Here is a 15,851-nt window from a genome sequence, read left to right as displayed (position 1 = left end):
GGTTAGTGGGCTCCCTTTGAAGTAAAACACAATTGGCAGTGATTCACTAAAACCTAACAGTGATTATGCTACTCCACTGATATGGATCAGTTTGCTATTTTGAATATGTTTTCATTTTAAATCTGAATAAATTAATTTTGGTTATAGCATTTGGCAGTTTCAACTACATATGTTCAGGAATAGCAGTGTGTTTGGAATTCACAATAGAATGGTGCAACTCAGCTTTATAGGTTATGACTTTTCGGTCTTGATCAGTGCAAATGTACAGAGCTGCCAGGTGGAAGCCAGGAATTTCCCTTGACAGGAGATCCACCTTTGGGTGTGTACCAGTAGTAGTTAATAAGTGACATGAATGGAGGCTTGGGACTAGGTTTCCAGTTTGTTGATTGAGAAATGCGGTGTAAAAAAACTTGAGAAATGGAAAAGAGAGCAACAAATTTTCAGCATGTTGTGCAGTACATTATTACATCTCGAGTGACTTTGCAATTTCTTTTCAGTCACCCACCTCTGAATGTTTTGGAACAGGCCACAATTAAGCAGTGCGTGGTAGGACCAAACCATGCTGCATTTCTCCTAGAGGTAGCGTATATTTATTAAGAATGTCTATTAAATGATTACATCGATAATGCTTATCTAAAGTGATGACCTGGAAATTAATTTTCATTAATATTCCTTGAGGGATTAGAGAAACAAAAACAATTTTTGTTTCTAACAGAAACATTTGAAAATGTCATTAAAATGAAGTCTGTTTGCAATGACAGGATAATTGAAATAAGATCCAACTTTGGTGCATGATCATTTATCTTAAAATGAAATGTTTTGGGTCGCTTATATGCAATGTTATAAATTACTTTCCGCGATTAAGATGTTCTGGGGTAGTTTCTTTTCTGATGTGTGAAGTTTTTTTGTGATTCTGCCACTTTTTCACTCTGCAATCAAATCATCCAGTACTTCCAGCGCTTGGGCTGTTTATGCCACATAATTTATGTTGCGCAGCAGCCAAGGCCACACCCGAGTATATACATAGTTCTGAAATTATTGTTTGCCTTCCAGCACCAGCCAGGAGCATCAAATACTATAGACATAGAATTTACAGTGCAGAAGGAGGACATTAGGCCCATCGAGTCTGCACCGGCTCCTGGAAAGAGTACCCTACCCAAGGTTAACACCTCCACCCTATCACAATAACCCAGTAACCCCACCCAACACGAAGGGTAATTTTGGACACTAAGGGCAATTTATCATGGCCAATCCACCTAACCTGCACATCTTTGGACTGTGGGAGGAAACCGGAGCACCCGGAGGAAGCCCACGCACACACGGGGAGGATGTGCAGACTCCGCACAGACAGTGACCCAAGCCAGAATCGAACTTGGGACCCTGGAGCTGTGAAGCGATTGTGCTATCCACAATGCTACCATGCTGCCCATATTACTATCTTACTATATTTCTCGGTGGCTGGCAAAAAATGAGGAAGCTGTATGTTTGATGGAAGTAATTGTGCTCACCGTACCACCTTGATCTTGCCATGGCATATTTGTGCAAAGAAGTTGCACCTCTTGTTTATAGGGGATTGCATATGCCACTGAAGTAGGGTTAAAATTAGAGCAAAAACTGGGTGGAGCCCATTACAATTTTTAGCATCCTGAAAACAAGCTCAAGAATACAGCTCATCCTAATATATACTGTTTCCTATTGCACTGCCCAACTGATCTTGATTTATTGGAATTGTTGCCTTCACTACCCTGCCGGGAAGATTTCGCCTGGTCTCCTTGACTCGTTCATATTTCTCATTTGCATGCTGCTGCCTCGGCAACATCATGACTCCAGGAGTCTGCTGACCTTTCCAATGTCATGTTTCTTTGACTTGGTGATTATGCTCATGTAAAATACTGAGGAACATTTTATGACATTAAAATCGCTATATAATTACAAGTTGTATTGATCTTCACTGAAGAGGTTCTCCTCTTGTCACCCTTTGCGCTTTCCTTTCAGCAGTTGATGTGGAAGTCTCATTGTCCTGCAATAGTTTAATTAAGTTTTCCTACTCTATCTTTCCAATGTTGCTTAGGTGAACAATCTGATTTCTTTACAAGGGCGAAGAGCATTGGTCTTTTGATACAAGGGTTCAATCCTGTGGCCTTTCTCTACATCGCCTTTAGGGCGTTGATATGTTCCTTCATATGTTGATATGTATATTTTGATGGCCTTTACGGATGTGGAACAGGAAACAGTAGTTGGGAAATACTGACTTTAGGATTGACCATCAGTGACCACATCCCACCCCACCCCCAAATTGTTACATTGCCCACTGCTTGCTCATTTGAATGTTCTATCTTTGCAATCTTTTGCATTGCCATGCATGCGTGTTGTGTAAAAGGGGCCAACTTATGAGCACTGCACAGTTGCTGTGCAGCTGCACGCTTGCAGCTTACAGGGCACATTGCTGACCATCTGAAAGCACAAGACAACCGTGGGTGGATTGTTGAGCATATTTTTGATTGCTCTCTGACTGCAATTGGGAATGGTTAGTATATGGATTGTTTGAAAGAAAAAAAAATGTCTTATTTAAAACTGCTTGGTCCACTCTGGCTCTGTGCTGTTAAGATGATCCTCTGTGTTCCAGGTTTTTTTTTGTTGTTTTAAAAAAAAACACAAGGTTAATGTTGAGTGCAATTTTGTGATCTTTTGTATGTTGTGCAAGGGCAGAACTAAGGTCACCGCTAACATTTGTGCTTCAGTGGCTCACTAACGTGGATAATTGTTTGAACAATGTTTAAATTTTTGATGCCAAGGAAACATGCCCCAACACATGTTTCATCCTTCTGAGGAGAGGAACAGCTGTTTGAATTGGCAGCTCTTGAGTGCAATTGTAAGAGGGCGTGGAAAGAAATGGGAGACATTGACCAAACAAGTGGCAAGGGGAATCGATTGCCTCAGCTCGTTACTAATTATGCAACTTTGGAAATGTACATTCACATAGTTAAATATTCTGCGATTTATTTCAATAAAGTAGCTAAATCGTCTGGATTTATTTCCATAAACTAGTTAAATAGTTTGGATTTATTTCCATACACTGTACTCTCATCAATAAAAGCATGATAGGCTTCCTGCTGCACCACAAGTTTCACACTGGATAACTATTGCCCTCAAGATAAAAGTCCCTTTCGGATTGGGGTTGGGGGTCAAAATAAAGAGGAAAAGCTGCTATTGCAAAGTCTTTACTTTTTTTTTAAAGTGGACTTGCATTGCACAGAGGATTAAGACACAGTACAATCTTCCGAGGAACAGAGGTCATGCTGCATTACACCTCCCAGCCAGTGATGGTTATAATTCAGACTTCAGTATGTTACTTTGTAAGTTGAGTGTTTGTGTTGATTGAAGAGGAATGGAGAAAAGCAAGTTGGCGGGGCGGGTGGAGCAGCAGGAAAGTCCGGAGTGATGTAATGCAAAGCATATAGGTGAGCTGAGGAGTGAATCTGAAGGAAGTGAGATAGGCTGGCCACGTATTTAGGTTTGAAAAGCACCAACTCTTTCCAAACAAGAGGTAGGAACAGTCTTTACATCAAAAAAAAATCTATTTTTGGCCATCTCCACTTCTCAACTCCCTGACCTTGGGCCAGGAACAATATGAATGTTGTCGTTTAATTTGTCCAAGTCGGACTGACCCCTGTTTTTCACGGCCTAGAATGGGAAGTGTAATTTTCAAAAAATTTAATTTTTGAAGCAATGACCAAGAGCAACTAATATATTTTAACACTACCATCAACTGCAGGGAAAATGTGACAGGAGGTTGTCCAACAAATGAAGGTACAGAAAACGTTAGAACATTCTGATCCTGAAAGCTACATTGAGAAATAAAAAGAACACCGATCCTTAGGGCCTGAAATCTAGCTGTTGGAGTGTGGTACATCTAATATGTAAACTAGAAAAGTTGTAATATTCAGAGATCATATTGGAAGAAACAACTAATCGAAGGACAGTGATGGTAGAGACATTTAATACAATTGCATTTGATGATAGAAAGGTGCAGGAAGTAATTGCGATAACAAGAAGTATATAAAATTAAGAATTTTAATAAAAAGAATCTTCTCCTTTTGGTAAATCACCTAGTGATGTTTTTAGTGCTGGGAATACTGCAATAGATTGCCGTACAATCCACATAAACGAAAGGATCAGTGAATTTTATTCAGGACCCATTGTTCTGCCTCTTCGGAATAGCATGATGGTGTATCAATGGGCAGCACGCTAGCACAAGTGGATAGCACTTGTTTACAGCGCCAGGGTCCCAGGTTTGATTCCCCACTGGGTCACTGTCTATGCGGAGTCTGCACGTTCTCCCCATGGCTGCGTGGGTTTCCTCTGGGTGCTCCGGTTCCTCCCACAGTCCAAAGATGTGCAGGTTAGGTGGATTGGCCATGATAAATTGCCCTTATTGTCCAAAAAGGTTAGGATGGGTTATTGGGTTCGGGGATAGGGTGGAAGTGAGGGCTTAAGTGGGTTGGTGCAGACTCGATGGGCCAAATGGCCTCCTGCACTGTATGTTCTATCTATGTATTGGAATCCTTACATGACCTTAAGAAATGTGGTTTTAAATTTTGTTTTGATAATGCAAAAAGGTTAGATTTTTATTTGTAAAATAAACTATTGACTTTGCATTTAAAGTCAGAAAGCCGAGGGTAAGGATTATTTTGTGTTACGGGTTCCCAGGGGGAGAAATGGATTACTTGTTACTTGAGCTTTGAAAAGTATTTTCATCTGTTGCTCAGCGAGGAGTGTAGCTGCATGCACACAGGTTCCACAAGATCCCATGTTAAAGTGAGGGCATGTTGTTTTGTGTAATGGCGCAGCCGAGTGGACCACCCTTGGCACACTGATTTGAAGAATGGCACAGTGGCACAGTGATTAACGCAGCTGCCTCACAGCGCCAAGAACCTGGGTTCAATTCCAGCCTCGGCTGACTGTGGAGTCTGCATGTTCCACAGTCCACAGATGTGCAGGCTAGGTGGGGTTGCAGGGACAGGGCTGGGGGGCGTGCCAAGGTAGGATGCTCTTTCAGAGAGCCGATGCAGACTCAATGGGCCAAATAGTGTCTGTCTGCACTGTAGGGATTCTATAAGGTGGGTTTAGAGCATGGGTTCCTAAGCTGTGGGCTGCAACCCCAGTGGTGTGTCTCAGTATGAGAATTTGGGGTTGAGAGTTCCGTGGCGGCTGTGGAGCCTGATCTGAGTTTTGACAGCTGCAAGGTCCCTTTTACGTGTTCGGGTTTTTTTTTGTCAGTGGGCATGGCATAATCTGTTCTGAGGCCTGATTTGCTGTAACCACAGCATTTTAAAAAAAAAAGTGCATCTTTGCTTTTTTTAAAAAGGGCAAATGGACTCCTTAATTATCATTTTCCCCCCCTCCTCACCAATTTTCACTCTGGGGTCACAAAGTCAGAGGCATTAAAATGAGGTCACATTGGTCAAAAAGTTTGTTTAAACACTGGGTTAGAGGATCTCGCTCATGGCTCTATTAAAAGTTGGATTTCGAACTGTTAACTTTTTTGTTTAGAATATTGACTGTCAAGTTTTATTATTTTTATGGTTGCTAATGGTATATTGGATTATCAAGGTTAAGGATACACTGGTGAAGGGCATTGATTACTTTGAGTACATAAAGACTGCATTGGTTAGGGGTGAGGCAGGCATTTGAAATCTTGAATTCTGCAAACAAATCTAGTTTCAAGTAAAAGATTTAACGTCTGTTTTCCGAGTTCAACTGGCTTCTGAATGAGTTAGTAGTGGTACCAGGATGGCAAGAAATACAAATTCATTTTTAAAATGTGAAATAAACTACTTGAGAGTGCTTTTCGACCTGCCTTCAAGAAACAGGAGCATACAACTGTAAGACGTAGGAACAGAATTAGGCCACTCAGCCTATCAAGTCTGCTCCTTCATTCAATGAGGTCATGGCTGATCTGATGATCCTCAATTCTACTTTCCTGCCATATTGCCATAACCCTTGATTCCCATGCTGATTAATAAAATCTGTCTATCTCGGCATTGAACATGCTTAATGACTCTGCTTCTACAGTTCTTTGCAGTAAAGAATTCCAAAGACTCACTACCCACTGAAAGAAGAAATTCCTTCTCATCTCTTTAAATGGACAACCCCTTATTCTGAGATTATGCCCTCTGGTCCTAGACTCAACCACAAGAGGAAACATCCTTTCATCATTTACCCTATCAAGCCCCCGAAGAATCCACATGTCTCAATAAGGTTACCCCTCATTCTTCTAAATGAGTACAAGCCTAATCTACTTAACCTCTTGTAAGCAAATCCTCCATACCCAGCATTAACTGAATGAACCTTCTCTGGACTACCGTCAGCACCAGTATATTTTTTCTTGGATAAGGGTATCAAAACTGTAGACTGCATTCACAGAATCACAGAAATGTTGCAGCACAGAAAGAGGCCATTCAGCCCATCTTGTTCGTGTCAGTTAGGTGTGGTTTAACTAATGTCTTGTACAGTTTTAGCAGGACTTCCCTATCCTTATTACCCCATTCCCTTTGAAATAAAGGCCAACATTTCATTTGCCTTCCCTATTACATGCTGAACTTGCATGCTAGCTTTTTGTGATTTTTGCAATGCCGAGGACTCGGACCCCCAAATCCCTCTGTACTGCGTTTTCTGCAGTCTTTTCCCATTTAAATAATATTCAGCTCCTTCATCCTACCCAAGTGCATAACTGCACAGTTTCCTACCTTATCAAATGCTTTTTGGAAATCCACGTGTATTTCATCTGTTGGTTCCCCTTCATCTATCCTGCTCATTGCCACCTCCAAGAACTCTAATTTTTTGTCAGGTATGATTTTCTCAAAGGGATCCACAAATGGAACCTCACCAGCCTGACGGAGGAAGTTAAAAAGGACCTGCAAAGATGGAACACACTCCCGCTCTCCCTCGCGGGGAGAGTCCAGACGATCAAAATGAACGTACTGCCCAGGTTCCTCTTCCTGTTTAGATCCATTCCGATCTACATCCCCAAGGCCTTTTTCAAAGCACTGGACAAACTTATCATGGCGTTCGAATGGGGGGGGGGTAAAAATGCTAGGATCCCAAAGAAGGTCCTACAAAAAACAAAATCCAGGGGGGGGCTAGCCCTCCCGAATCTACAATTCTACCACTGGGCGGCAACAGCCGAGTGAGTAAGGGGATGGATCAGGAGCCAGAAGCTGAGTGGGTGCGTGCGGAGGAGGCCTCCTGCATGGGGACCTCCCTCTGGGCCCTCGCCACGGCAGCACTCCCATCCCCACCCAAAAAACACTCCAGGAGCCCAGTGGTGACAGCCACCCTCCAATCCTGGAACCAACTGCGGCAGCAATTTGGCCTGACCAAAATGTCGGACAAGGCTCCCATCTGCAACAACCATAGGTTCACACCAGCACTGACTGACGCCACCTTCAAAAGGTGGAGGCAGGACGGGGGGACACTGACAGTCAGGGACCTATACACGGACGACAGGATCGCAACACTGGACGAACTGACAGAGAAATTTCAGCTAGCTGGGGGGAACGAGCTACGGTACCTGCAGCTCAAAAACTTCCTAAGAAAGGAGACAAGGACGTACCCACAACCGCCACGACAGACTCTACTGGAAGACCTACTGGACGCAAGTATCCTAGAGAAAGGGAACTGTAGCGACATGTATGACCGACTGGTAGAAAGGGACGACACCGTACTGGACGCAACAAGAAGGAAATGGGAGGACGACCTGGGGATGGAGATAGGGTGGGGACTCTGGAGCGAAGCACTGCATAGGGTCAACTCCACCTCCACGTGTGCAAGGCTCAGCCTGACGCAACTAAAAGTGGTACATAGAGCCCACTTAACGAGAAACCGTATGAGCAGGTTCTTCCCGGAGATGGAGGACAGATGTGAACGGTGCCAAAGATGCCCGGCCAACCACGCCCATATGTTCTGGTCTTGCCCCAGACTTGTGGATTACTGGACAGCCTTCTTCGAGGTTATGTCCAAAGTGGTGGGAGTGAGAGTGGAGCCATGCCCGATAGTGGCGGTCTTCGGGGTTTCAGACCAGCCAGATCTATTCCTGGGGAGGAGGGCGGACGCCCTTGCCTTTGCCTCCCTGATCGCCCGCCGTAGAATCCTGTTTGGCTGGCGGTCAGCAGCACCGCCCAGAGCTGCAGACTGGCTGTTCGACCTCTCGGAATCTCTCCAAATGGAGAAAATCAAATTCGCCATCCGAGGGTCAGACGACGGCTTCCATAGAACGTGGGAGCCATTCATGCAACTGTTCCGGGACCTGTTTGTGGCCAACGTACAAAAGGAAGAATAGCCGGGTGGCCTAGAATCGGGGGAAAATGGACGGGAATCGGGGGAAGGTGGGGGGGGGGGGGGGGGGGGGGGGGGTTACGGGTTCGTTATGGGGGTTTGATGGCAAGCTAAGGCCCAAAACCAAACTATAAATAAATGCCTATAAACATGTGCCTCGGCCATATTGGGGAATGTAGAATATGTATGCTGGCTAAAGGGGGCGGCCACAATTGTTGTTATAAAGATGCTTACCTGTAAATATACATGTTAAATTTTTGTGTCTTTTTTTTCTCTCTAACAATTTGTAACTTGTCATATATAAAACATGAAAACTCAATAAAAAACATTTATAAAAAAAAGGTATGATTTTCTCTTCATGCTGACTGCTTGATTATATTGTGCATTTTTAAATACTCTGCTCTTTCATCCTTTATAATGGCCTCTAACATTCTCCCAATGACAGAAGTTAAGTTAATTAGCCTGTAGTTACTTTTTGTCTCCTTCCATTTTTATGAATAAAGGTGTTATGTGGCAGCTTTCCAATCGCTCAGACTTTTCCAAAATTTACAGATTCTTGGAAGATTATTATCAGTGCAACCACTATCTCTGTAGCTACCTCCTTTTAATATCCTAGGATGCAGCCTATCAGGTCCAGGGGACTTGTCGGCCTTTAGCCACATTAATTTCCCTAATACTTTTTCCTATTATTAGCGTCTTCCACCGTGAAGACGGACTCGAGTGTATGATTCTACATGAAGGTGTATATATAGCAAAGGGAGTTTGTTGCGTTTCCTGGGTGAACACTGCAGTTCTGCTAGATATTGAGTAGTAAAAATGCACCTGGAGTTATGGAGGACATGAAGTTTACTTAAACAATCGACAGTGAATCCCTTCTGTATGATGCACAATTTCCCAAATTGCATATTTCAACTAATGTGTAGTTTCTTGATGACCGCATTGAGATTGTAATTTTCAAGGGCTTTGGCTATAAGTGAAGCATATCGTCTGCTTGAATACTGGCTTATATCTGCATTCCTTTTACTGCCACAGTTCATGGTTTAGAACTTAAATGCTAATATTTAACCTAGGAGAATTCTTATTAATCCTACATCTTGTAAATAATTCTTCATCTGGCAGTATTTCTCCATACATGGCTTGCTTTAACTTGAAGAGAGAGACAAAAGAGGAGCAGTGTGGCAGGGCCTTGAGCATGCAATGAGAGAAAGGAAAGAAGGGAGCAATAATTTTGGACAATTATCTAAAAATGTAGTGTCACAGAGGGAGCAGGGGATAAGCATCAGCACATCTGGAAGTGTCAGAAGAATGGGGGATGTGTCTCAGTAAGATATTTGAATATTATAGGGACATCAGAACTTAACCTAAACCTATTCTCTTTTAATTTCCAACCATGCGCACCTCCCTGCGGTGGTATTATGAGGCCATATTTTCCCCTCTTGCCCCCACCTACTTGGGATGCGGGTGGCTAAACCATAAGAAGTAGGAGTAGAAATAGGCCATTCAGTCCATCAATGCCATCTATTGAGATTATGACTGATCTGATGTGATCCTCAACTCTACTTTCCTGCCTTTCCTCAACCCTTGATTCCCTTCCTAATTTAAAAATTAGTCCATCTCCACCTTGGGCAAGCATAAGGACCCAGCCTCTAGACCCCTCTGCGGTAAAGAATTCCACAGATTAACTACCCTCTGAGAAGAAATTCCTCCTCATCTCTGTCTTAAATGGGTGACCACTTACTCTGAGATTATGTCCTCTGGTCCTAGACTCTCCCACAAATGGACACAACCTCTCAGCATCCACCCTGCCAAGTGCCCTGAATCCTAAAGGGGCAGCACAGTGGCAAGAATGTTGCTGCATGGCGCTGAGGATCCCGGTTCGATCACGGTCCCAGGTCACTGTCCATGTGGAGTTTGCACATTCTACAGGGTAGGTGGATTGGCCAGGTTAAATTGCCCCTTAATTGGAAAAAAAGAATTGGGTACTTTAAATATATATATATTTATGCCTCAATAAGGTCACCTCTCGTTCTTGTAAACTCCATTGAGTACAGGCCAATATACTCAATGTTCCTCATAAGAAAATCCCTCCATACCCAGGATCAACCTGGGCAGCATGGTAGCATAGTGGTTAGCACAATTGCTTCACAGCTCCCCGGTCCCAGGTTCGATTCCCAGCTTGGGTCACTGTCTGAGCGGAGTCTGCACGTTCTCCCCGTGTGTGCATGGGTTTCCTCCCGGTGCTCCGGTTTCCTCCCACAGTCCAAAGATGTGCAGGTTAGGTGGATTGGCCATGCTAAATTGTCCCTTAGTGACCAAAATTGCCCTTTAGTGTTGGTTGGGATTATGGGGTTATGGGGCTTGGGTAGGGTGCTCTTTCAAAGACCTGTTGCAGACTCGATGGGCTGAATGACCTCTTTCTGCACTGTAAATGCTATGAAACCTAGTGAACCTTCCCTGGACTGCCTCCAATGCCAGTATATATTTCTTTAGGTAAGGTGAGCAAATCTGTTCACCGATTCCAGGTGTCGTCTAACGAGTGCTTTGTATAGTTCTAGCTGGACACACCAATTTTTATACTCCATTCCCTTTGAAATAAAGGCTAGCATTCAACTTGCCGTCCCTATTAACTGCTGAACTTGCATGCTAGCTTTTTGTGAATTATGCACAAGGACCTCCAATTCCCTCTGTGCTGCAGCTTTCTGCAGTCTTCCTCCATTTAAATAACTTCACACTTACCTACATTATATTGCATCACACTTTCTTGCATTATATTGCATGTACCAAGTTTTTACCCATTCACTTAACGTGTCTATATCCTTCTGAAGACAGTCATTCTCACCACTTTCCTTCCCACCTATTTTTGTGTAGCTTTCCTACTGCTTGGCAGAGGGAGAGTTTGGTTGTCTTGTTTAGTGTGTTCCTTCCACTGTTGAATATACTTAGCTCTTCAATCGACAGAGATGAACTTGCATTATTTCGGTTTTAATTTAAGGCTCTAGTGATTGGTGCTACTCTGCTGAACCGATATCTGTGGATTTTCACTGACCCAGATTACTACTGTGTGTAGGATATTTCATATGGGAACAGAACAAATTTTGTTCTGGAAATCATTAGATTTTTATTTTGCACTTAGGCTGAGCTTCAGTTGTTTTTTTCCATTGTTTCTTCAAACCAACTCTTAAATGATGTTCTTGGAAAAATCACTTCACTGGCACACCGTGTCAATTTATCCATTCATGCATCGAGCCAGAAAGGTTTTGATAGCAAATTTTGACTTGCTGCATTTCCAAGTATTGCTTTAGTTTTCACGTTATATTTCAAAAAGATGCCACGGTATGCGAAGAAACACTCCACCTGAAAATACTGGATTACAAGATCTGCTGTATCTTAACTGAGAGTGAGAATGTTTTTAATGTAATAGGCAAGACAGTGATTTGATATGCAGCCTGAACATAGATTAAACTCTGAATTACCTTGAGCACAATTTGTAATATTAAATTTACCATAATAGAATTGATTTTCCATTATGTGCTATAACCACTTCTGTTTTGATAGCCTATGATCCAGTGTAGTCTGAGCAATGTATGAGAGATCTGCATGCATATATTTAAAAAAATGCATATGATAAAAATGCATCAAAGTATCCTTTCTGCCTCTTAACTATGGGGGAAGCACCTTGCCCCTATGCAATCATTGTCAAGTAGAGAATATCAAGACGTTCGACAACAATTTGTCATTATTGTTGTGGGTTGAGCTGGATTTTTGTTAATTCCTGATTTGAGTTTGAGAGCAGCAGTAAGATTGAGGCCAGTGTAACTGTGAAGCTTCATTCAGAGCCATTGAGAATTCAAAGTCTGCAGTACAATGTTACTTGAGGCAGCAAAAGACCTGCTGTAGGATCATTTGCCTAAGTTTTGTTTTAAAGCTGTTGTTTTCCCTAGAGGGAGAAGAACATGAGTGAAAAGTCTCAACGTATGAATTAGGAGCAGGAGTAGGTCTCGAGCGTGCTTCACGACACCGTAAGATAATGGCTGGTCTGAATGTGACGTCAGCGTCACTATCCTGCCTACTCCCTAAACCTTTGTTCGTTAAGAATTAATCTTTCTCCAACTTCACTATATTCTATCACTCCTTGGGAAAGAGTTCTACAAACTCACGACCCTCAGAAAATATGTTTGAAAGGATTGAATTCAAACCTGCAACACCCATGTATTTTTTTACTGTAAAAATCAATGAAATGAGGTTGGATTGAATTACATGTTTAAGTCCATCCACGTTTTGGGCAGACATTTAAGGAATGCAAGTACTTTACATGAATTACACATTCCAAAAAACCATATGAGCAAGCTATTTTTTCCTAGTTATCCTCTGAAAGTTGCCCCCTCCCGACACCTAAAGTGAGATAATATCAAATGCGAGGTGAAGGAGATGGATTGAACAGTGGATTCCATACAGGTGACATTTCACTTGGTTCAAATTTAGCCAGGAGTAAAAAAAAATCTTGGTCAGCTGATGAGCATGATATGAATTTAGGTGATCTTCCATTCAGTTCCTTATGATAAGAGTTTGTGACAGAAACTGCCTATAATTACTAAACTGACAATCTTATTTGGGCTAGAAGATGGCTCTGGAAAAAAACAAAAATGTAATTTACGCGTTATGGAGGAGTATACAACTCACGGTCCTCGCAGTATGCCCCCCACCCTCTCAATTAGTCCTCAACCAAGGCAATTCCTTCCTGTATGTGTTTGGTTTCTGAACTGGTTGACCTAGTGAGAATTTTATGGATTTGGAGACATGGAAAGTTATGTTTTTATCACTGTTCCCTTGTTCTCAAATAAATCCTCGATCAGTACTAAAATCTCTTATCACTACCTTGGGATATATACATTTTAATTCAAATCAATTTAAACTTTATAAATGCAGTCTGATGTTCTTATTCTAGTGACCCACAGGAAACAAAAAATATTCTGCATCTCTGTGCTGTTGTATTAGTTTGATGACTGAATCATGTTGAAATAAATGCTTTACTCTGCTTCAAACTGCTATATGTGAAATGGGAAGTATACCCTTCTCCTCTGCTGACGACACTCATCTTCATTTGGGCCCAAAATTCAGATCGAAATAACTTGCCCTTTAGCTGTAACTATCATCAGGTCTAACATGAATTATATTGGTATAATGTCGTGGCGAAAGAACTGGTAATGCTGAGAAAACAAATTAAGTTTTGGTATATTAATGGTATAATGGATCTGTCCAACCGCGCGGCGAATGGCTAAAAATGCACATCCTTAAAATTGATTATTTAAAAAGGTGTATTAATCAAAATCTTTGCTTTCTGGTTCAATCATTTTAAGCTGCATTTTTCTGAGGCAAGGTCTGTGTTTTGGTATAGAATTGCTGAAGGTGCTGGTAGTCTGGTAATTCTAATGTTAATGTGCTACATACATTGAATCTAAATAACTGGTTTGTAATTATTTGACTAACTACATTAATGATTGACTCATTTTCCCTTTAAGTGAAAATCTTGGCTTTCATTAGTATGTGTACTCATAATTGATGGCTTTTATTTTTAGCCATTACAGACATCACTTGAATTTCTAAACCTTTTTAATGGTAATTCATGCTGGTACCTTTTCTTTTGCAACTTCCCACCCTTCACCCCGCCCACATCCCACTCTCTCTCGCCAAACATCCCAGGATGGCCGCATCTGTAGAATTAGTTTTGCTGTTCAACCGGACAGGTTGGAGTTGGGAAAACCAGATACTAGCGATGGGTAAGTGTTTGTTTCTGCTGTTAATTTCTGCAATATACTTAATTTTTCAGTTTATCTTTTTAAGGTGTGTATTCAAATGTCTAATTCTTTGCGCGTGCAAATTCAATTACATTTTTGGAGTCGATACTAGTAATTGTTGCATGCAAATATAAACATTGAAGGGGAGCCCAATAGTGGGTAGCTTTTGTGTTCTGTACAAAGCTTTGCAGATGAACTCTATATTTTTAAATTTAATTGAGCAGCATCAAATTGCAGTATAATCTGGCTACAAAAGTGTGATGTACTGTTCTATTTATAAGAGTTTTCTGGTCAGCTTTGTGCTTTTTGTCATGTTTGTTGTAGAATTAAATTAGGTGACACTTTTTGACTAAATTTATTTTATAAAAGTATGTTATCTGCTTCAATATGTAACTGCACATTGCAGCAGTCGTGTCTGCTTTAAACTTTAGCCATGATCTATTAAAACATGTCCAGCAGTCTTGTGCATCTATTACAGATGCTGAGATATTAAAGATGGATTTCTCTGCCACACATATGGATGCACATGCTGGTGATGGTATTGTGCTCCAATATCTCTGGAACTGATGAGGTTTTGTCTTTTGATCTGTGAAAATGAAGCATAACCAAAGTTGTGTATGCTTTATTTTTGAAGGTTGCTTTTTCTGTGGACAAGTTTGAGTCTTCAAAAAAAAGAAGCTAAATAATGAATGTTTAAAAATAAAAATTTAGTTCAGTATAAATTAAGACTTGTGAAGGAATTATGGTAACATGAGAAAACCGCAACCATGCTGATGAAATAATTTCTGGCAATGAATATATTTTTTTGTTTTTCACATTAAAGCGTGAAACCTAAGTTAAAATAGTTTTACAATCCATATTGTCCAGTTATACTTGTTTAAAAATGTAATTTAATGTGTTATTCCAAATTTTTATTTTAGTTTACAACTGAGCCGGAATGAAAGAAAACTTTCCACTTCAGTACACAGGCAGAATTTGTTTTCATATCTAATTTTTTTTTTTATTGGGCAGCGGGCCACAAAAAAAGTAGTAAATCATTATAAACGTTTGAGTGCTAAAAATTGCCCAAGGGTGTTGCTCTGGCTGGTCTTTGACCAGTTATAGCAAATGTAAAGTCCCTGAGCTGCAAGGCTTGGGATACCTGTGTTGTAACCCATCTCCCATCTTTGTTTCCAGTTCAAAGTTGAGCAGTGGTTCAGGCACAGGAAGGACTTCCAGGCCAGGCAGGAGTAGTGATTCCCCATGGTTTCTGTCTGGTTCTGATACTCTGGGCAGACTGGCAGGCAACCCCCTTGGGTAAGTTTTGGCAGGGTTCCAGGTCAACATGACCTATAAGTCAACCCATGTGCCAAAGAAATGTGCTTTACTAGGGTGGTTGAAAATTGTTTTGAAAACTGCTTGCTGTAAATTTTAGCTGTTATTTATAGCGCATGTCATTGATGCATTCAGGAATGTGACTTATCATTCCTCACAGCTAAAATGGGATGCTTGGTTTCCTCTTGTGTATGGGCTTTCTGCTGCTAAATGTTACTAGTGTACATTACCAATTACTTGTTAACAATTCAGTTGGACATGTAGTGGCAATGAAGTGGTACTTGCACAAGCATATTCCTTTGAATTCATGAATGGGGTCTCTGGTGATTGCTTTTCTAACACTGCCACACACCGTAGAAGATTTGCAGAGCAATAAATGTTTTATGCTGTTCATGTGCAAACAGA

At 41.4% G+C, this 15,851-nt stretch overlaps 1 protein-coding gene across 11 annotated transcripts in view; it reads left to right on the top strand.

Annotated features, from left to right (window-relative positions):
- The window catches only part of ubr5 (ubiquitin protein ligase E3 component n-recognin 5), a 170,989-nt gene that overhangs the window by 26,263 nt on the left and 128,875 nt on the right, over positions 1-15,851 (top strand). For 10 of the 11 annotated variants that reach the window (XM_038810121.1, XM_038810123.1, XM_038810122.1 and 7 more), the window contains exons 3-5: positions 498-579; positions 14,038-14,114; positions 15,309-15,428. In XM_038810121.1, coding sequence (XP_038666049.1) covers positions 498-579; positions 14,038-14,114; positions 15,309-15,428 — 279 coding nt within the window. The remainder of the gene's footprint in view (positions 1-497; positions 580-14,037; positions 14,115-15,308; positions 15,429-15,851) is intronic. The other variant, XM_038810128.1, reaches the window with a different exon arrangement.

This window comes from Scyliorhinus canicula, chromosome 10 (genome assembly GCF_902713615.1).
Source record: "Scyliorhinus canicula chromosome 10, sScyCan1.1, whole genome shotgun sequence".
Taxonomy (NCBI): domain Eukaryota; kingdom Metazoa; phylum Chordata; class Chondrichthyes; order Carcharhiniformes; family Scyliorhinidae; genus Scyliorhinus; species Scyliorhinus canicula.
This window is presented reverse-complemented; position numbering and strand designations above follow the sequence as displayed.